The sequence below is a fragment of the Orcinus orca genome, chromosome 13, assembly GCF_937001465.1.
Source record: "Orcinus orca chromosome 13, mOrcOrc1.1, whole genome shotgun sequence".
In the NCBI taxonomy this organism is placed as follows: domain Eukaryota; kingdom Metazoa; phylum Chordata; class Mammalia; order Artiodactyla; family Delphinidae; genus Orcinus; species Orcinus orca.
Genome location: NC_064571.1, coordinates 45,806,748 through 45,830,653, shown reverse-complemented (window position 1 = coordinate 45,830,653; position 23,906 = coordinate 45,806,748). Strand labels below are relative to the sequence as shown.

Genomic DNA, 23,906 nt, shown 5'->3' with positions numbered 1-23,906 from the left:
AACAATATTAATAAATAATACTAATTGTTGGTGATCAATAGAGAAATGGGTTGTTGTCTTACTCCATTAGAAGGGTAAAAATCAGTACAAGTTGTGACAAAGGATTAATCTGCAAAATATACAAAGAGATCATGCAGCTCAATATCAAAAAAAAAAAAAAACCCAATCAAAAAGTGGGCAGATCTAAATAGATATTTCTCCAAAGAAGATATACAGATTGCCAAAAAGCACATGAAAAGATGCTCAATGTCATTATTAGAGAAATGCAAATCAAAACTACAATGAGGTATTACCTCACACCAGTCAGAATAGCCATCATCAAAAAGTCTATAAACAAATGCTGGAGAGGGTGTGGAGAAAAGGGCACCCTCCTACACTGTTGGGGGGAATGTAAATTGATACAGCCACCACGGAGAACAATATGGAGGTTCCTTAAAAAACTAAATATAGAACTGCCATATGATCCAGCAATCTCACTCCTGGGCATATAACGGAGAAAACTAGTTTGCAAAGATACATGCACCCAAATGTTCATTGCAACGCTATTTACAATAGCCAGGACGTGGAAGCAACCTAAATGTCCATCAACAGAGGAATGGATAAAGAAAGATGTGGTACATATATACAATGGAATATTACTCAGCCATAAAAGGAACAAAATTGTGCCATTTGTACAGACATGGATGGACCTAGAGACTGTCATACAAAGTGAAGTCAGAAAGAGAAAAACAAACATCATTAGCTTATATGTGGAATCTAGAAAAATGATACAGATGAACTTATTTGCAAAGCAGAAATAGAGACACAGACATAGAGAACAAACGTAAGGATACTAAGGGGGAAGGGGGTGGGTGGGATGAATTGGGAGATCGGGATTGACAATATATACACTACTATGTAAAAAATAGATAACTAATGAGAACCTACTGTATAGCACAGGGAACTCTACTCAGTGCTCTGTGGTGACCTAAATGGGAAGGAAATCCAAAAAAGAGGGGATATATGTATACGTATAGGTGATTCACTTTGCTGTACAGCAGAAACTAACACAACGTTGTAAAGCAACTATATTCCAATAAAAAATTTTTTAAATTAGTACAAGTTTTCTGATAGCCAATTTTTGTCAAAACGCTTAAAAATGTACATACCCATTTCCTAGAGTTTTATTTCTAGTAATTTATGGAAAAGAGTAATTTGGAGATATGTGCAACATATTTAAACATAAAGAGGTTAATAATAGCATTATTTATAAATTTAAAAAACTGGAGACAATCTAAGGATCGTAGAGAACTGATTAAATTATAATATATCCAATACCAAGGAACACTAAACATTAAATAATCACACAGCAGAAAAATAAAGACATGGAAATTTTGGCATTGTGCAATATAATATATTGCTGAATTTTGTAAAGCAATAAACAATATATAACGTATGATCCCAGTTTGGAAAAACACCTTTTTTCACTGCATTCATAAAGTATCCATATGCATAGAAATAGACTAGAAGAATATATTCTAAAATATTAGCAATGATTATGTCTGGGCAATACAATTACAATTTTTTTGTCATCTAAATGCTTTTCTCTACTTCTCAAATTTGTACAATTAGCATATATTACTTCAGATTGCTTCATGTACTGCTACCCTGACTTCACTGACAGTTAGCAGGTCCCTGAGAGAAATTCTGACTACTAAATTTAACTGAAGCTCAAATAGATTAAAACATCTGCCCAGGGTCATACAGCTAAAAAAGTAATCCAGTAAAAAAGCCAGGATTAGATCTTAGGTGTGTAAGATGCCCAAGATGAAGTTCTTTCAACCATATTATATGTAGCAGTATCTATCTTTTATAAAGGTTCATATTTCATATTTATTTTCAATCTGTATTGGACCAACAGTAAGCACTAAATAAATCCACACTAATTTGACAATGTCAAACATTTGAGTAAATATAATCATTTCCTTATTAATAAGTCAGTTTCTAATTTAGCTACACTTATATTTACTCAAAGCCTTCCAGTTAAAGATAATTCTACTCAATGTGTTAGATTAAACATTTTCATTTTTCAGGGTACTTAAATTTCTACTTTCATCAGATTAACTGCTCACTGTCCTAATCAAAACCCAACTAATAATATTCAAGAAGCATCCTATATATGCTCACTAAAAATGTATTTTAACAAAATACTTAATATCTATAATGCTTTACTGAGAAAGCCCAAAAGCTATACAATCAATTTTTAAAATTAATATAAGAAAAATGTTTTAAGTTATAAACATCATCAAAAGAAAGTTCTTATTCATGAACACATTTAAGAAGTATCTATAAATTGGCAAAGGATAATTTTTAATTCTTTACCTAGATAAATGGGCCATTTTTCAGCGAGTTCTTTATTATGGCAATACTATTTGGTTATTCCTGGAAAGCACATACTTTAAGTATAATGAATAATTAACTTCTGGTTGGTTTACACTTCACTCACCAAGTTACAACAGGTCAGCAAAACACAATCTATACTATGATTATGAACTTAAAACGTTCTGTGCACTAGTGGCAAACCAAGCAACCAACAAACATGTATTAAGCAATCACTATCATTAAGTCAAGATCTCAGTGGTTTCAATGGGAGACATTAGCACCTTTCTTCACCAATGACCCACCAACAACAAAGACAGCAGCTGTCCAGCTGAATAACAATAGGGTTATTCAGTCTCCACATAGAAGCAACAGAAGGTTACCCTCATTCTAATATCCCTACTTATAGAAGACCACATGAGAAAATGTACACAGTAGCCAATGTTCCTGACGTTTTTTAAAATGCCTTGCATTGGTTAATGCCCCCAACACAATAGGTATGTAATAAAAGCAGCAGCACCCTGGTCATCTGCTATTTAGGACAATAACTGCTTGCTCCAAAACTGTGAAGGGGACAAAACCTAGGTCTCATCCCAGTTCTTCACTTGTCAGAAAAAATATCTCCTTTGTGGAATCGGATAAGAACTAATATAAATAAGAAAGTTAGTCAACTAATCTATGACAAAGGAGGCAAGAATATACAGAAAAGACAGTCTCTTCAATAAGTGGTGCTGGGAAAACTGGACAGCTACATGTAAAAGAATAAAATGAGAACACTCTCTAACACCATCCATACACAAAAATAAACCCAAGATGGATTAAAGACCTAAATGTGAGGCCAGAAACTATAAAACTCTTAGAGGAAAACAGGCAGAACACTCTCTGACATAAATCGCAGCAAGATCTTTTTTGATCCACCTCCTAATGAAAATAAAAACAAAAATAAACAAATGGAACCTAATGAAACTTAAAGGCTTTTGCACAGCAAAGGAAACCATAAACAAAACAAAGACACCCCATAGAATGGGAGAAAATATTTGCAAACAAACCAACCAACAAAGGATTAATCTCCAAAATATATAAACAGCTTATGCAGCTCAACATCAAAAAAACAACCACCACAATCAAAAAATGGGTGGAAGATCTAAATAGACATTTCTCCAAAGAAGACATACAGATGGAGAAAAGCACATGAAAAGATGATCAACAACACTAATTATTAAAGAAATGTAAATCAGAACTACAATGAGGTATCACATCACACCAGTAAGAATGGCCATCATCAAAAAAACTACAAACAATAAATGCTGGGGAGGGTGTGGAGAAAAGGGAACCCTCCTACACTGTTGGTGGGAAAGTAAACTGGTACAACCATTATGGAGAACAATATGTAGGTTCCTTAAAAAAATACATATAGAACTAACATATGATCCAGCAATCCCACTCCTGGGCATATAACCGGAGAAAACTGTAATTCAGAAAGACACATGCACCCCCAACGTTCATTGCAGCACCATTTACAATAGCCATACATGGAAGCAACCTAAATGTCCATCGACAGAGGAGTGGATAAACAAGATGTGGCACACATATACAATGGAATATTACTCAGCCATAAAAAAGGATGAAATAATGCCATTTGCAGAAACATGGATGGACCTAGAGATTATCATACTGAGTGAAGTCAGACAGAGAAAGACAAATATCATATATCGCTTATATGTGATCTAACCAAAATAAAATGGTACAAATTATTTACAAAACAGAAATAGAGTCACAGACGTAGAAAACAAACTTATGGTTACCAGAGTGTAAGGGGGGGGGATAAATTGAGAGATTGGGACTGACATATACACACTACTATATGTAAAATAGATAACTAATAAGGACCTACTGTATAGCACAGGGAATTCTACTCAATACTCTGCAGTGACCCATATGGAAAAAGAATCTAAAAAAGAATGGATATATGTGTAACTGATTCACTTTGCTGTACACCTGAAACTAACACAACATTGTAAATCAACTATACTCCAATAAAATTTTTTTTAAAAAAGTAAGTTAGCCCAATGTAGAAGCTCAAAAGTACTGTGCTTACTACATAATATGCAACCTCGGTAAAGTTTCGTAACATCCCTAGATTTAGGTTTTGTCATCCATGAAATGATTCCTTCTTTCAGATTATGGTGAAGACTAAATGAGATGACTATGTGAAAATGCTTGGTGCTTAAAAGATTTCCCATAAATGGTAGTCTCCCCTTTCTAGGTAAAATGCAAAGAATTCAGGTTCTTTTCTCAGCCTTTCAAAATTCTTAATTTAAAAATGTCCTAAATAGAGAGAAGAAAACCTAAAACTGAAAGCAAACTGAAACAAATCTAAGTTTATTTCAAATGAGTATTATAACCACACTGAAGATGGGGGAAGGTAGAAGGAAAAGGGAAAATAAAACTAATCCGAGTAACCTGGGCAGGGTTGAGGGAGGTGGATTTGAAAAATAAACCTGAACCCTTTATTATGTTTATTATAATGATATTATAAAACATTCTAAAACTATTTTAGATGTACTCAAGGATTAAACAAATTAATAAATATATTGGTAGTGTTAGAAGCCAGGTTCTCACTATAGAAGGAACATACAAATGTGAAATGGGGGAAGAAAGAAATAGTCCTCTGGGAATGTTTTGGATTTGGAGGTATCTATGTAAACACATGATTTCATAAATATGTGTATGTTTATTTGTATGTATGTATACAAGTATTTCCTACCTCGGTCCACTGGAAGGGCTAAAATGGAAAGACCCCACAGGAGCAAAGTACAATTAGCATCCAGCTCTTGATCACTGAAAGGAATCAAGGATCCTTGGAGAAACTGCTGACTTCAGGGCTGGGACAGAGTGGGCAAAAGATGAGCCTACAACATTTCGTTATGCTAGAAAGTAAGAAGTGCTTCCCTCTCCACTCAAAAAAAAAAAAAAATGACAGCTGCATGTCCTTGAGCCAATTTGAAGGGGAGCCCTCCAAATCTGTGACCATTGACAACCAAAATAAATAAGTAGAGTAATGAATTATGAACCATTGGGGGGAAAAGAGAAATTCATGAATCCATACTGATAATTAAATAGTTAATTAATGGAAAAGGAGAGCTCTTGCTAAGAGTAGAATGCCAGGGTTGATTGATAAACGTGGAGGAAGTATTAGAACAGAAAAATCATCTTTTGCAAACTTAATGGTAAAGAATAAATCAATCAAGAACCATCAATAGATACTAAATCTAGGGAGGGAATTTTGATGGAGGGCAGGATATTTACATGGTCTTGAAGTGTCACCCATCAGACTGCTTATTAGTTGTCAGGAAGGAAGAAAGATAGTAATTATACAATAAGGAAATCAGGAACCACCTTGACCAGATGGTGTAAATTAAACCTCATCAATGAGGGACTGATGAATAGTAGGTACCTCCAGATTGCTATGAGAGGGGCACTATATTATCTTCATTTTGGCCATGAATCCACAAACTTAATCTAATCACTAAGAAACATTAGACAAAACGCAAAACAAGGAACTTTCTATTAAAAAGGAAGAAGGGAAAGGGCCTGTGTTCTTTAAATATGTTACAATCGTAAGAGATAAAGACTGGAAACGTCCCAGATTAAAGGAGCCAAAGGTAACATAACTAAATGCAAAACCTGGCACTAGACTGGACCTTGTAGTACAGGACACTACAAAGAACATTATTAGGTCAACTAACACAACTAGAATATGGATGGTAGATTAGAAAAAAGTATTGAATGAATGTAATATTTAGAAAGTTAATAGCTGTACTGAGGTTATGTAAGAGAATATCCCTTTTTAAACTATTTAGGGGTAAAACAGAATGTATATAACTTAGTCTCAAATGGTTCAGGAAAAAAAGGATATACTGTATCTATGTATCCATTGTCTAGTTATCTATAAAAAGAGAGATCATAAATAATAATGTAAATGGAGAAATGTTAGTAGGTAAATTTAGATGAAGAGTATAAGACATTCTTTGTACTACTTTTATTTTTGCAATTGTTTTTAAGTTTGAACTTATTTCCAAATGAAAGTTAATTTTAAAAAAGCAATCATCCTTTTTTTAAAAGAAACTCTCTAAATGAGACCATAAGTTTAAAAAAAATTCTGCTTAATTCCAGTCAGAGAAAAATTTAGCATCCAATGTATCATAAACCCTCCTTTAGCATAGATTGGTCTTTCAGTTTAGTTCTGAATAAACCTGAATGTTTCTTTTCACTGAGTCACCCATGGCCAGTCTCAAATCCATCTATGTCCCTAGCTTCAAGTGAATAGCTTGAATAGCTTCAGTTTCTACATACTGACCATAATACCCACACATACCCACCTGCCCCAAAAATACCAAAACAGGATCTGGAAAACTTTTATTATATTTATATAAATGAACAGGTCTATGTGTTTACTCACATTTGCTAACTGTAGCTTTTATAGAAGCATCTCTTTGTGAAGCCATTCCTAATATTCCAAGGTAGAGACAGCCTCTCTGTGCCCTTAGTATGTGTTGATGATCTTCCACTTCCAATCATACACTTATATCCCTAAACTGTCATTCTATGCCAAACTGGGACTTCCATGCATCATCTGACAAAAAGATTTCAGCTGTCATCTGGTAGTGCTCCCTATCAGTTAACTATTCTTTTCAGTAGTTTCACTATCTGGGTCTGTATTTAGTAGTATAAATTTAAGCAATTATTAGAATATTGTAATTATACATTTATATTTAAAATGAGTGGAAAGTGAAAAATTAAAGTGCCAGTGATAATATATTTTAAACAAAAATGGAAACCATCAGGGTACTGAAAGCATAAATCTTTAGCCACAAATTTTTTTAAAAGTAAATAAAAACATATATGAAACGCTGAGCCTCTAAATAATGACGTACAGTGAAAGGAAAAACAGAATCAATGTTCATAATTATGAACTGAGAAAAACCAGTATTTACATTTCATTGTTAAGAATACAGTTTGACAGAATTCCCTGGTGGTCCAGTAGTTAGACCTCGGTGCTTTCACTGCTGTGACCTGGGTTCAATCTCTGGTTGGGGAACTAAGCTCCCACAAACCACATGGCGTGGTCCAAAAAAAAAAAAGAATACAGTTTGATAAAATACCCTTATTAAGGGAGAAGACTAGTATTCATTTTTCTCATAACAAATTTTATCCAAAACTATCAATAAGGCATCAATGTCTGCATCAATAATACCTTGCTCATCTCCCTTACAAAATCAGCCTTTCTTCCCAAAATTAAAATTGAATTCTGCCTACAAATGTCATTTTAAGAAAACAAGGGAAACCAACTGGAGATAATAAATTATCTGAGCAAGTTTTATTTATTATTTAATACTTATCAATACTTTCAGGTTTAAATAAGAATAAGAAACAGAATTACTGAATCTGATTCAGTAATAAGAATCAGAAAATTTTTTTAAAACACCTAAATATATCATAATCAAGGATGTAGAAAATCGTTAACCATCTGAGAATAGGGATTACCATTGTAACACCTTCCCTCCCTTCTGACAAATTCTCAATCCTTATCTTAACTGAGCTCTCTAGTATTTGATAATGTTGATCAATTCCTCCAACTTTAAATCTTCCTCTTCCCTCGGCTCCCCCTAGTTGATGTCTGTGGCTTTAATTACAATCTCTGAGCCCATGGTAAATACACACATACGGTCAAGGTCTCTCTCAAGAGCTTCATGTTTAATACCCATCATTCTTGGATGTCTCATAGGTACCTTAATTACAATATATTCAAAACTGAGTTTTTTATTTTCTTCCACTTTATTTTCTCATGTTTCCTAACTCAGTTTCTCATACTGCCATGTATCTGCACATACAAGAAACCCAGGTTTCCTAGAGTAAGCTTTAACTCCTCCCCTTAACCTTCAGGTCCAATTCCAATCAAACACTAAGTACTATGTCTCCATGCTCATCCCATTGCCTTACGTTCATAATTTCCTCTTTCTTCAATTACAGCAACTCTAAACTGGTCTCTGCCACCAGTACTACCTATCTCCAATGCATAAGTATATTCAGTAAATACACAGTAATCATCTAAATTAGAATGCTAAATAAAAAACACATGTACAAATCACTTTACACAAATCAGATATGTGGGAAGTGTAGAGTCAAAAGAAAAAAATGAGAATTAGTACTTTTCAGGAGAATTAAAAATAGCATACCTCAATTTATACTTTTCAACAAAACGTCTAATACTCAATATGCTTAACTTTATACCTTTTACTGGAAATTATTGCATTATATTGAAAGATCAGAAACAGGTAACAGAAATGTTCTTTCGTCAAAATTTTTAAATGAAGATATTTCTGGGAAAACAAAAGTAAACACATCTGAAAATATTTTGTTTTAATACCTCTTGCTCTTCATGCTATCAGGAAACACTAAAGCAAAAGAAGGGAACAGACACTGAAGCTAATTCTAAAAAAAGTTTTTTCTAGTTCCATGGTGCATAAAAATGACCAACAAATAATTGTGTGGAAAAGCTAAGAGCAAGGATGCGTGATGAGTGCAAGAAGGCTAGAAAAAGCACTAAAATCTTAAACTGAGACAGTAAAAAGAATGTGATATATCAATGTGATATATCAGACACTATAAATGTAACATACTACACAAAATGTAGTGGAATGTTCCATAGGTCAAAAGGTGGCAAGAAAGCACAAAATAAGGTATGGATTGATTACCTGAAGTTTTACTCAGCTCTGCTGAAAACATAGCAGATGGTGGTCTGTACTCTTTTTCTGTACCAGAAGGAAGTTTTTTCTCAGCTTCTTTCACAAGAACTTTGGGTTTAACTATACTGCCTATCCCTGTTTGAGCATCCAAAGCAGAAACATCTGGAGGCAGTAAGGGCACCTTTGAAATATCAGCCCTATCTTTGGAGAATTCATCTGGGACATGAACTTTTTCTTCATCTTTAGGCTGTACACTCTTGACAGAAACTTCATGGGGTAATTCTGAGCAAGGCAACGACCCAGCTCCATCCTGGACACTAGCAACTTCACTTTTGTAGGATATTTCTAGGTCACTGTATTCCCTGGCTAATGTAGGAGAAGAATCTGTTTTAGAACTGACAAATGTAGGGAACTCATCTATAATCTCAATTGGAGATGAATCTGAAAATGTTTCACTCTCTCTTATTTTTGCTTCCTTAGCAATGTATAAGCCATCATTTGAATAAACTGCAGTATTGAGCTCCTCCATCTGCAAAGGAATTTTCTCCTTTTGGATCAATGTTGAAACTTCATTAGATGATAAGGTATCTTTTGTGGTACCTAAATTGGGCTGAAAAGATTCCAAATACGGCTTTCCCCCCTCAGGTGGTGGTGAAGCACTAAGTTTTTCCTTATTTTCATGTTCTATCATTGATTCAGATGAAGTTTCAATGAGATTTTCTTTTACAAGTATCACAGCTTCATCTTGTTTTTGTGGAACTTCAGGAATTGAATCATCACTAAATAAGTCAACTGGTTCAGAATCAGGTGAGGAATCTTCAACTAGCTCAGAATGAGTGGGCACCAGCTGTGCAACTTTTGCTATTTCTGAATAACTAGAGAAATCTGGAGTTGGTTCAGTAGAGAGCTTTGTTTCTTTAATTAAATCACATGCAATAGATATATAAGGAGCTTCTGTTTCTTGAACAGCTACACTAATACTTTCAGCCTCTTTAATTTCTTCATTCATTCCTGATACTTTTTTTAGTGATACATTCATGGCCTCTTCATATGGTGGGGGATTTTCAGGCTCAAGTTTTATGCTTTCATAATTAACTGAAGGAGGAGCTTCTAATGGTGATGAACTGAGCTGCACTGCAGAAGCACCAGCACTAGGAACTATAGAATTTAATGGTGCTTCCATGACAATGTCAGGCAAAACTGGTGAAGGAGTAGCTTCAGATTCTTCAAAGGATGGGCAAAGCTGTGCTACAGGGTAAAGTGACTCCTGCATAGCTTCTGAAGTTTGAACCAAGTCCATTTTTGTTTCAAAAGCAATTTTTGTACCTGTAGCTTCACTCAATTCACTTTCACATGCTTCCTGTACTAAATCTGGGGTTAGACCTTCATGCATGTTTGCCACTACTTCCTCAGTCACCTCTGATAAATGATCTGTTGTGTCATAATCTGTTTTAGAATCCTGTGTTGCCACAAGGAAAGGGTTTGATGTTTTGGCACTAGCATTCTTCTCTGTTACAATTTGGGCCTTTTTTTCTTCTATTTTTTTTTCATCTGTCTTATTTTCTGAAGTATGATCTTCCAACAAGGGAAAAATGTTTGCTGAAGGGTTAAAGGGAGCACATGTGATATATGCTCCTGAACCATCTTTTATAGCTTCTGGTGTACTAGGAAATGAAGTATCATCATTACTACTTTCACTATCTTTTTCACGATTTGTTTGTTCAAGGCTATCTGAAAAACGTTCCGTATCCACTTTACCTTCCAATTTGCTCTCTATATTACCTCCAGCAGCCAAAACATCACTATCTTGCTTATAAGTATCTTTTACTTCCCATACTTGCTCAAATGGTTTGAAGTCTGCATATTCCTCCCTCATAGGAGCTTCTGCTACAATTCCCTTTTCATTAAAACTGTCTTTTGTTTCTTCTGGAGACATAACTCTATCCTCTTCTTTAACTGATTTGCTAAGGACTATCGGTAACTCTTGCTGAGTATGAAGGATGTTATTACTAACTAAGTCCTCTTCTTCATCTTTATTCTTCACAATTATTTCTTCCCTAAGATTTGCTACTGTTATGGCAGATTCTGCTCTTGGAGAGCCACTGAATGATGATCCCATTTCTGAGTATTCCAATTCTGAAAACTCTGGTAAATCTCTGTCTACAAATGGTTTTTTTGCCTTCTCTGAGAATTCTTTAGAAGCTTCATCTGAAATTTCTCGAAGTGTTCCTTCGGTAGGTAGTACTGCTGGTAAATTACCAAGGTATTCATGTTCTTTAAAAGAAGCAGCTGAGAGAGGAGCTAAAGAAGGAAGAGAAGCAGCAGTTTCAAGCAGGACAGATGGAAAATCCTCTTGACCAGCAGAAACAGTGTTACCTGGCTGCTCCTTCAAATCCATAATTTTTTCTGTGACCATGGACAGAAAGGAAAGTTAGAGAATGCCAGTGTTCTCAGATTTAATGCAAGTTTTATGACAGATTCAAAAATACTGTTAGTAAAGACTTACTGTTAACTAAAATGCTAATAACATTTAGTTAATAAATAATAATCAAGTAGACTGAATCATAATTGAAAAATTAAAGCTACTGTCAAAACACATGTGCATGGCTACAGAGGCTATTATATACTATGCAAAGACATCAAGTCTTTGAGAAAAACCTCACGTACAATTAACTGAGAAAAGCTACTTCTAACTAGTCTCAGAGGAAGAAATGAGGATTTGAGAAGAGAGTTTGACAGCATAAGAAAGAAAGGGCACTGGATAATTAACTGTCATAGGCTGACATTCTTTTCTATGAAAGCCTGTCAGCTATAAGCAAATAAACTGTATTTGGAAAAAATGACTAGTCAATATATAAACATAAATCAAGGGGCCAAGAATTCCTTACACATTTCCAATTATTAATCAGGTTTCTGCCCATTTCTCTCTTGGACACTGCATATAAAATGCAAATTTCAACTTGGTCAGTAGATAAACATTCTTGGAACCATGCTTATTTTTAGTAAATTCAAACTACTAAGCATAGAGTGAACATAACTAAAGAATTAAAGTTAGAATACACAGAGGATAAAAGGCTAGCAGAAAGAACTTGCCTGCAGAGGAGTGTATCACAGGCTCAGATGCAGCAGGAAGAGCAAAAAGTGTCTCATCTGAAAAACAAATAGAATATAACCTCAGCAGAAATAAAGACAGAGTTGGAAAGAGACTAAAGAGGAACAAGCAAGGGGTTCAGTTTGTAATGAGTTAACACAAAACTTTATCTACAGAGAAAAAGCCATGATGGAAAGGAAAAAGTAGTACCATTAACCCAGATTAAATTATAATATATATCATAAAATTGATTAAATGATATCTATAGAACCTATCATTTTTCAAGAGGCAAAAACATGTTTATGTTAAAGAAACTGCATGAACCAAAGTGGCTTGAATATACTAATCTTATCTTTTTTTATTGGTATATGTTCAATTTAGAACACTTTCAGAAAATCATGCATATTCTCTACTTGTTATTCTAAGTGATTACATGATGCAAGAACTCATTTTACTCCTTACAACTCTAATGTTACAAGTGTTGCTGTTAATATCTCATTTAACAGATTTAAAAAAAAAGAGTGATAGACAAGTAACTCACTCAATAGATTAAGTAGTGAGACTCAGACAATTCAACTCCAGAGCTCACTTTCTTAACCAATATATGCTGTATGTTATGTTCAAGCCCTAAGGTTCAATGTGTTGTGTTTGGAGATGGGGCCTTTCGGAAGTAATTAGGAATATATGAGGTCATGAGGGTAGGACCATGGTCACAGGAAGAGGTCACGTGAGCACACAGAAGGCAGCAACCTATAAGCCAAGAAAAGAGGCCTCGGAATGAAACCTAACTTGCCCACATTTTGATCTTAGACTTCCCAGCCTTCAGAACTGTAAGAAATAAATTTCTGTTGTTTAAGCCACCTAGTCTATGGTATTTTGGTATAGAAGCCCAAGTCAACTAATACACTATATATTGGTATATTAACCTTGTACAATGTCATTTTATACCTGCAGTTGGGAGATCTTGAGCTAAAGATCTTCTGTGGTTTATACTAGAGAAAGGGCTCTAGCAAAAGACAATGTGAAACAGTCTGAGAGATGACAGGAGGTATTCCTTTAGTGTAGAGGACCTAATAAATTTGGACACTTCTATCTGGAAGAACAAGCTAGACAAGGCTGATTAATAGAAAAAAAAAGAAATCAGAGATGTGGCTATCATGAACATGGAACTTGTCTTCCAAGGGTTTTCCTTTTGATGAGGAGAGTTACATTCATAATGTCACATAAATTTTAAATTCATACTAGGTATGATGTCATATCTAAAGGATTCTTAGATGGGGTGGAGAGGGGAAATCCATTTAAAAGAGTCTCCTATAACCTAGAACAACAGGTTGAATGGGCCAGTCATCCAAACCAGTAAGACACACTGCCTTATGAGATTTTATAAAATCTTTATAAAGATGACTTGTTATGTAATCTTAGTTAAATTACACAGTTCTCGTTTGTAAAATGACAATTTGAAAATTCCTTTCAGTTAAAATAATGAATTATAATGTTGTACAAACGGAGATTTGGGGGTCAAAGAGCAGAACCAAATAATTACACAGCTGCTCCACCTAAATAAAAGGAAGCAAATTCTTAACAAAATGGTTGTCTTTTTCATCTAGACAATATAGTTAAAAGCCAACTAATTTAGAGACAGTTTACTTGTAAAGTGAACTAGAAACATGTTAAAATCAGAGGGAAACCAAACTATATCTAAAACTGTGCCAAAATTTTGAAGTATTTTTAAAATATATATCCTTATGCGTATCTAATACCAGAATATCTCTTATAATAAAAACTATATTCTGACACTTGGTCAAGTGAGAAAGTTTATAAATTGGTAGTTGAAATATTCACAAATTTCCAAAAAAAAAATAAATCCTCATTTTGTAAAATGAGACTCAATCCAAAATTAGCCACAAAACAAGTATTCCATTTCTAAAAGCACTTAGAAAAAAATCCAGAAGAGGTCATTACCATTTTGCCTTCAAGAAGAAGAGAGTTGCTCAGGGACTCCTAAGGCCCATCATGAATCATGGGATCAAACTGCCTGGGTCCAAACCCCAGATCCATCACATATTACACAATATAAATGTGTAACCCTGAGAAAGTTACTACTTAGCCTTTCTGTGCTTCATTTCCTCATTTGCCAAATAAGAGTAACTACCTCAAAATGTTGTGAGGGAGGGAAGGGGAAAAAAGAAACAATTTGCCCTAAGTCACAGAGCTAGGAGGCCAGAGAGCCAGGATTTGAATAGGTCTAACTCCCAAGTTCATGTGCTGTATCCTATGCACGAGTGCAATAATAAATTACGTATTCCTACTTTATCAGCCCCATAAATTTGAGCTCCTGAAACAAGATAAACAGTCACCCAGCAAATACCCTGTAATTATCCAAAATATTTGACTGATTGTTTGCTTTTACTTCACCATATAACAACATTTATAGAGATGTTAACGATGGCCAGGCACATTGATTTCACATGGTCTTTTTTTTTTTTTTTTTTTTTTTTTTTTTTTTTTTTTTTGCTGTACGCGGGCCTCTCACTGTTGTGGCCTCTCCCGTTGCGGAGCACAGGCTCCGGACGCGCAGGCTCAGCGGCCACGGCTCACGAGCCTAGCCGCTCCGCGGCATGTGGGATCTTCCCGGACCGGGGCACGAACCCGTGTCCCCTGCATCGGCAGGCAGACTCTCAACCACTGCGCCGCCAGGGAAGCCCCACATGGTCTTTTAATACTCCAAACCACCCTGTAAAATAGGTACTACTGTTATCTTGATTTCACAGATGAGGAAACAGAGGCATAAAAAGGCTAAGTAACTTCCCCAGAGTCACAAAACTAAAAAAAGTGATGGATCTGAGACTGAATCCATAGTTTACCAGTCCATGCTCTTTCCTTTAACTGCTCTGCAGTACTTCTTTTCTAGACTTTACTATATAAATTTAGAATTTGAAAATGACTAATAAAATTAATGTCAAAAGAAAATTTTGATCAACAATACTTATATATCACAAAAGCTACCAAATTCTAAGGCTAAAACACCTAAAAATTATCTATTTCCTGTTCTGAAAAAGAATTACTGATTTTCATCTTCCTTTTTCTGCAAGACCCTCACTTTCACAGGTGAATAAACTATTTTATAATAAGGGATGCTATATTAAGTAAAAAATAAAATGTTCTGAATTACTGAGATATGTTACACATACACTTACATTACTGGGCTTACAAAAACGGTAAACAACTCCCCTTCTTTCTATGATCTACTCATAATGCCAAATTCTAACTACTGAATGAAATTAAAACCTTAATCATCAATCTCATTTGTACTATTTGAACAGACAGCCAGAAGAAACAATAAATATTAAGGACTTAATTATATATATCCACACTAAGTAAAAACATAATGTCATATTACAAAAAAAAAAACACAAGTTTTCACTAAATAGGCAAAAGGGAAGCCAGAACTCTATTACGTCTCTCCTCTACAGCCATCAAAAAGGACAAGTCTATACATTTTTCTTGCTCGAAAACATTTAAAAGCTCCCAGTTACATACTGAATTACACCAAAAATTCTTAGTCAGATATATAAGGCCCTGCACTATATGGCCCCAATTTAACTGTCTAAGCTTATCTCAACATCGCCTTACATGTCATCTATGCTAACAAAATAAACTTCTTCCTAACCAAACCCATGCTTTCCCCTCTTGCATATGAATGCTGACATCCACTAATGCTCAAATTCACCATATTCAGCCTCACTAACTCTCTTTGTAAAACCTACTCATTCTTACCTTATTTTTGTTAATCTTCTACATTTCCAGGTACCTAAGCTCAGAAAATAAAGCAACTTATTCAAAGTCACATAGCTTAGTTAATGACAAAGCTAGAAAATAATTTAAACTATAATCATATATATATTTATTTCCTTATTACCCTCAGTAAAATGAATAGAATCACTGAACTGCTTATAATGACAGTATGAAAGATTTCCAAATGATCTATTCCTCATGTTGGCCCTAATGCTAGATTCTTTTCCTTACCTAAGCCTAAAACTAGAATATAAGTTTCGATTAACTGCCTCAGGGCTACAAACTGTGAACGCTAATTACTTCCACCACACAAGAATCAGTTGCAAAATTAAAGTTCACTGGAGAAATTTTTTTTTTTTTAGTAAATCACTTTTCGAGAAAGTAAAAATGGCATTATCAGTTTTGAATTTATTACTGGTCAATTCAAAAAATATATATATGCTATCACAATCTCACCAATGTCCACACACTCTTATACCGAGTATTTTCCTTGACACGTTCATTTCAAAACCTGTTTATCAACCAAAAGTATAAGTGGTCAGGGCTTCCCTGGTGGCGCTGTGGTTAAGAGTCCACCTGCCAATGCAGGGGACACGGGTTCCAGCCCTGGTCCGGGAAGATCCCACATGCCCCGAGGCAACTAAGCCCATGGGCCACAACTACTGAGCCTGTGCTCTAGAGCCCGCGAGCCACAACTACTGAAGCCCGCGTGCCTAGAGCCCATGCTCTGCAACAAGAAAAGCCACCGCAATGAGAAGCCCACGCACCACAACAAAGAGTAGCACCCGCTCGCCGCAACTAGAGAAAGCCCACACGCAGCAACAAAGACCCAACGTAGCCAAACGTAAATAAATAAATAAAATAAACTTAAAAAAAAAAGTAAGTGGTCAGTAAAATTATATCTAATTTATAAAACAAGAAAAATAAACTGCACTTTAAAATCATAGAGAAGAACCTCTGCTTCTAGCCATGAAAGTAATTTTATCACACTAACCCTTCCAACATAAACAACTATAAAACTGGGCAAAATATATGAAGCAACTGTCCTGAGACACTGGACCACAGGCAGAAGTGTAATTCCTGAGAAGAGGGAAGCACACCAGAGGAATGCCCTGGCTTTCCATCTGAAAGCACTTTCTGTCAACAGCACATGGCAGAGGAGCCCAAGGATACTGCGCTCTTGGTGAGCAGAGGAAGCTGTTGAGTTGTCTGGGATTTGTGGGGCAGGGTGATATACAAAGGAAAGTTTCAAAGAAAAGGTGCTCCAGAAATCTAGATAGATGTTCCCTTTAAACATGTGGCTGAATACAATGCTGCACATATAGATCACAAGACTTACCAAGACCCAGCAGACAAATCTATGATAGAGTTGTGAGCTGAATGGATATTCTGGAGGCCAGACTGTTCTGGAAGACCTGACCTAAAGTTCTGGCCAGTCAGAGTGGAGAGATCTCATAAACACCCCAAGCATAAAAGTGAGATTCCAGAAAAGGTGCACCTTAAGAGTGGGACTACTATAACCCTAAAGTAAGGGATACTCTAGACCAAGAGTCAGCAAAACATGGCTCATGGGCCAAAGTTGTATTGGGAGAAAGTCATGTCCATTCATGTGATGTATTGTCTATGGCTACTTCTGCATTATAATGGCAAACATGAGTAGTTAGATAGAACCTGTACGACCCACAAGCCTAAAATATTTACTACTTTGCCCTTAAAGAAAAAGTCAGCCAGCCACTGCTCTATACCCACCCTAACTTTAAAATCAAGACTTAAAAAAGATCAAGGTGATTTGCCAGCAAATCAATTGCCTTCCAGAACAAAACTATCACCACATCCATGACAAGCAGTATAAAATAAAAAACTACTGGACATGAAAAGAAGAAAATTTGAGCATAAATAAGAAAAAACAGCCTATATAAACAAAAAGAAATAGTGTAAATGTTGGATTAATGAATATTAAAATGGAAATTTAAACAGCTTTTAAAAATTCCTAAGTATGTACAGTAAAAGATAGACATAATGAGTGAACAGAGAGTCTTGGTAGAAAAACATGGGCTAGAAAAAGAACCAAATGGAAATGCTGTAACTGAAAATTACATTAATCTAAAGAAAATTGCACCAGATGAGCTTAAAAGTAGATTGGACAATGGAGAAGAAAAGATCAATAAACTTAAAGAGCAACAGAGAGAAAATATCCAAACTGAAGCACAGCATGAAGAACAGAAAGCTGGGGGAAAAAATGAACAGTCTCAATGACCTATGAGATAATCAAGCAGTTAATGCATACATAACTGGAGTCCCCCCAAAGACAATAATGACTGAAACAAGAAAAAAAAGTTTTAAGATATAACGGCCTAAAATTTGAAAATAGTGATAGAAAATACCAGCCCACAGATCCAAGAAGCTCAATGAACCACAAGCAGGATAAACACAAAACCACAAAGAACTACACTGTAGAAGCCAAACTACTGAAAACCAAAGACAGAGAAAAATCTTAAAAACAGAGGGAAAAGGCAGGTAAACAATAAGAATGACCTGACCCCTCACTGAAAACAACGCAATCCAAAAGATAATAAAACATTCTTTAAAATGATGAAAACAACTGCAAACCTAGAATTGCATGCAGTCAACCCTCATAATCTGATTCCTTAATTTGCCAACTGGCCTACTCACTAAACTGATAAACCCAAAATCAGTACTTACAGCAGCAGGCACATGCAGAATAGCCATACATTCCAGTCCCCCAACATATGTTGCCAGGTGAGGTCAAACAAGGCAACCCTATTCCTTCTTGTTTCAGCTCACATACAGTAAACAAGTATTCTTTTAGCAGTCTATTTAGTGCCCTACTGTTTGCATTTCTGTGCTTTCTGTTGGTATTCTGATATGGCCCCTAAGCACAATGCTGAAGTGCTGTCTAGTGTTCTTAACAGCAAGAAGGCTATGATGTACCTTACAGAGGAAACACGTGTGTTAGATAAGGTTCATTCAGACATGAGTTATAGTTCTGTTAGCCATGAGTTCAATGTTAATGAGTCTACAATATATATCAAATAATGTGTTTCTTTAAATAGAAACACACTTAAAACAAAGTTATATACTGACGAGTAACAAAAATGTTATGACTAAAGGTTCACAGGAACCTAACCCTGTATTTCCCCTAGGGACAATGATTCAGTATCTGCTAATTCAGTATTTTCTGTGACTTTATAGACCATAACCACCACAAATAACAAAATTGACTGTATTCATCAAAAAATCCTTCAAAAGTAAAGCTCAATTAAGATATTAACAGACAAACAAAAGCTGAAAACAAAAGCTGAAAGAAATCATCACCAAGGGACCTGCACAATAAGAAATGTTAAATGAAGTTCTTCACAATGAAGGAAGAAGATGCCTGATAGAAACCCAAATCTTCATGAAGGAATGAAGGGCAGAAATGGCAAATGTATGTGTAGATACAAAATATTCTCGTTCCCTAAGTTCTTTAAAGAAATGGTAAATATATGAGTAGATATAAAGTATTCTCATACCTTAATTTCCTTCAAGAATAATTGACTTTTGAAGGTATACAAATTTGGAAAGAAGCAAAACTGTCACTGTTTGCAGATGACATAATATACATAGAGAATCCTAAAGATGCTACCAGAAAACTACTAGAGCTAATCAATGAATTTGGTAAAGTAGCAGGATACAAAATTAATGCACAGAAATCTCTGGCATTCCTATACACTAATGATGAAATATCTGAAAGAGAAATTAAGGAAACACTCCCATTTACCACTGCAACAAAAAGAATAAAATACCTAGGAATAAAAAAAAAAACAACTGACTTTTGAAGCTTAAATAATTACAATATATAATAATATATGTAGAAGTAAAATGTAAGACAATAAAAGCACAAAGGATGGAAGGAATATGTAGAAGTACAAAAAAAACAGAAGCAGATGGGACAAAGAGAAAAGAGACTTAAATGGGGACTTCCCTGGTGGTCCAGTGGTTAAGAATCCATCTTACAATGCAGGGGACGCTGGTTCAATCCCTGGTGGGGGAACTAAGATCCCACATGCTGTGGGGCAACTAAACCCACATGCCACAACTAGAGAGAAGCCCACGCACCGCAGTGGAGGATCCCACACGCCACAGACTTAAATAGACTTAAGTGAATCATATTAATAATTACACTGGGGGCTTCCCTGGTGGCGCAGTGGTTGAGAATCCGCCTGCCGATGCAGGGGACACGGGTTCGTGCCCCGGTCCGGGAGGATCCCGCATGCCGTGGGGCGGCTGGGCCCATGAACCATGGCCGCTGAGCCTGCGCGCCCGGAGCCTGTGCTCTGCAACGGGAGAGGCCACAACAGTGACAGGCCCGCGTATGGCCAAAAAAAAAAAAAAATTACACTGAATGTAGTAAACGGCCCCAATTAAAAGGCAGAGGTTTTCAGGCTAGATAAAAACCCTACTATGTGCCACTTAACAGGACACACACTTTAAACATAAAAACACAGGTAGAGTAAAAGTAAAAGAATGTAAAAGGATATATGATCCAAGCACTTATCCTACAAAATCTGGAATGGCTATACAAATGTCGAGCAAAAGTAGATTCAAACACAAGGAGTATTATCTTGAGATTACCAGAGGTAAAGAGGGGCATTTGATAATGAAAAAGGAGTAATCAGACATAACACTAAATAGATATAACAACACTAAAGGTGTAATGGAAGTACATGAAGCAAAAACTAAAGAGAGACAAGGACAAATCTACAAATATTATTTAAAAAATTTAACACTCAACTCTCAGTTAATTGATAGACTGGACACACATGCACATAACACACACACTCAATAAACAAGGATATAGATGATTTAGACAACACTCCAATGAACTGACTTTTATAGAGCACTACAACCAACAACAAAATATACATCCTTCTCAAGTACACATGGAACATACACCAAGATAAGCCATTTCCTGGTCTATAAAGCAAATCTCAATAAATTTAAAAGGACTGAAATCATGCAGCGTATGTTCTTTGACCACATGAATTAAATTGAAATCAATAAAATAGAATTCTGGAAAATGCCCTAATGTTTGGAAATTAAACACACAATTCTAAATAACTCATGGATCAAAGAATGTATCACAAGAAAAATTAAAGAATAATTTAAATCAAATGATAATGGAAATCTGCAGGATACAGCTAAAGCAATGCTTAGAGAGAAATTTATAGCTCTAAATGCTTTTAGAAAAAAGGGTTAAATTCAAAGTTTAAAGCTTCCACCTAAGGAAACCAGAAAAAGAGCAAGTTAAACCCAAATAAGTAACAGAAAATAAATAACAGCAGAAATCAATGATATAGGAAACATGCAAACTACAGAGAAAAATCAATGAAACCAAAAGTTGTTTCCTTGAAAAGATCAATAGAATTGATAATCCCTAAAATGATCAAGAAAAAGAGAAAAATAAGTATTGGAAATAAAAGAGGGACTATCACTATAAATCCTAAAAAATAAGAGAATATTATGAACAAGTTTATGCCAATAAATTAGACACTTAGGTGAGCGTACAAATTCCTTGATGTCCACTCATCAAGATGAAATAGTCAAGTTCCTTGAAAGGCATACATTTCCAAAACTGACACAAGCAGAAATAGAAAATCCGAATAGCCTTATATCACTTAAAAAAAGAATACCCATAATTTAAAACCATCTCCACAAAGAGAACTCCAAGGCCAGATGGCTTCATTAGTAAATTCTATAAACATCGAAGGATGCTTATGAAACTCTTTCAGCAAATTAAGGAAGAGCAAGCACTTCTCAAAATGTTTCACAGACTTATGCACTAATACCAAAACCAGACAAGGCTATTACAAGAAAATAAAAATACAGAAAAATATTCCTTACACAGCCATGCAAAATTCTTTAACAAAATATTAGCAAACTGAATCGAGAACTTGGTAGAATAATAACTCTCAATAACTTAATAATGATGGTGATTAGTTGAGACTGAAAAGTTATAAAGGCTATTTGTGAAAGAGATTTATATGATAGGTTTAAACCCCCTTAGAACAAAGATGGACAGAATTTTAAACAAGTAAATTCCCTTCTTTTCTGAAACCAAAGACTCCAGTAGATTAAAAAAATTTTTTTAATGCTTTAGGTCAGCTTCACCTAGGGCTGTCAGAACACCAAGATAAATAAATTTAACAATGGCACCTTCCAATTAGTCAAATTTACAAGTCAGTCTATAAAGTTGGGGATGAAAAAACAAGCGATTTTTTTTCTCTTTTCACAAAGGCAGCTGACGGAACATAAATATATAATTGGCCCTATAGTACAACCACAAGAGTCCTCTGGTTTTAAGACAGCAGAAAATACTTTACGGGTGGGGGCTTGTATTCGTTCCTAATCTCCTACATGTACCTCTTATAACTACGATCTCTACTCATCTTTTTGTCCCCGTACTCTGCCCTAAACCGGGTTAAAAAAAAAAAGTGTGCTAGTCTTTTCTTAATATTGAACTTCCAAGGGACCACCAATATAACCAGACTATTGCCAAATCTGTTTGAACAACAAAACTTTATAAGCCTTCTTCATCTATGGTAATAAGAACAAGTCATTAAAGAAATAATGTTTTTTTTTAAACTAGAGGGCCACCTAAGCAAAGGACTCAGGGACTGCTAAAAAGATAATCCAATATTTAGCAGCTTACAGGTCCTACTATAAGAGTAGGAGTAGTACCTATTGTTTGGCATTATCTATCAACATTTTCAATGCATATACCCTTTGGATCAATAATTCCACTTACATGAATTTATCCTACAACGCATATATCCTACAACACATATATATACTTCTATGCATGTATTTGCAAAGAGGTATATATAAAGGTGTTCACAGCAATGTTATTTACAACAGAAAAAGCTGAAAGACAACCTAATCAACCATCAATAAGAGACTGATTAAATAAAATTGGGTACATCCATATACCTTGTATATGTAAATAAATTAATGCTTTAATTCAAAAGAGTTGGGATATTTTTTTTCTTTTTGGCCACACCACGATGCAGAACTTCCCTGACCACGGAATGGAACCCATGCCCCCTACAGTGGAAGCATAGAGTCTTAACCACCGGACCGCCAGGCAAGTCCCAAGACTTGGGATTTTTATTTGAGAGAAAATATTGCAGTAATTCTAGAACGATACAGAATATAGATCAGGATTCATCTATAATATTATATTCATTCAACAAATATCTGAGTGCCTATGCCATATCTAAGGCACTGTGCTCAGCAATGCAAATATAATGTCATACAGTCCTTTTCCTCAAGGAAAAAAGGTAATACAGCCCCTTTCCTCAAGGAACATACAGTCTGGTGAACAGAAATGAGTAAACATACCATTCCCATATATATAGTATGATACATATGATGAGGTAAGAATAGAATGTTACGGGAACACATGAGTAAAGTAACTTAAAAATTAAGAATCACCATTCCAAGAAACAAAAAACCATCAATTTAGATGTGAAATTATCAATTCCCCTTTAGAGTTGAGAAGAATGATGAGGCCACTGGTCTGAGAACACCTTAGCATAAGCAGAGCTGGGTCCTACCATTTTGCATGCCTATGTCCTACATTAGCTAGCCACAAAGGTCACACTCACCCATTTAAACACTGCTGATGAATTATGGTTCTGCCCTTACAGTTCCCATCCCTGGTGCTACCACCCCCAGAGGGACCTTCTAGGGTCTATATTTAGAAACAGGAACAAAAAGTCTCAAAGAATGTACTATAAGAATAGTTCATCTGCCAACATTTACTTCTACTTAGAGGTCCCAGGGAAAAATCAAGAACTATTATCCATTTGGTTGGTACTTTTACCCTGGGCTAGCAAAGAACCTTTAAAATG

The 23,906-nt window shown here is 35.3% G+C and overlaps 1 protein-coding gene across 3 annotated transcripts in view; it reads right to left on the bottom strand.

Annotated features, from left to right (window-relative positions):
- RTN4 (reticulon 4) overlaps nt 1-23,906 on the bottom strand; it is a 66,493-nt gene that overhangs the window by 37,461 nt on the left and 5,126 nt on the right. The window contains exons 2-3 of one of the 3 annotated variants that reach the window (XM_004284367.2): nt 12,201-12,257; nt 9,117-11,513 (exon numbers count right to left, since the gene is read on the bottom strand). The exons of 1 other annotated variant lie outside the window; for it this stretch is intronic. In XM_004284367.2, the coding sequence (XP_004284415.1) occupies nt 9,117-11,513; nt 12,201-12,257 (2,454 nt within the window). The remainder of the gene's footprint in view (nt 1-9,116; nt 11,514-12,200; nt 12,258-23,906) is intronic. One more of the 3 variants, XM_033414225.1, reaches the window with a different exon arrangement.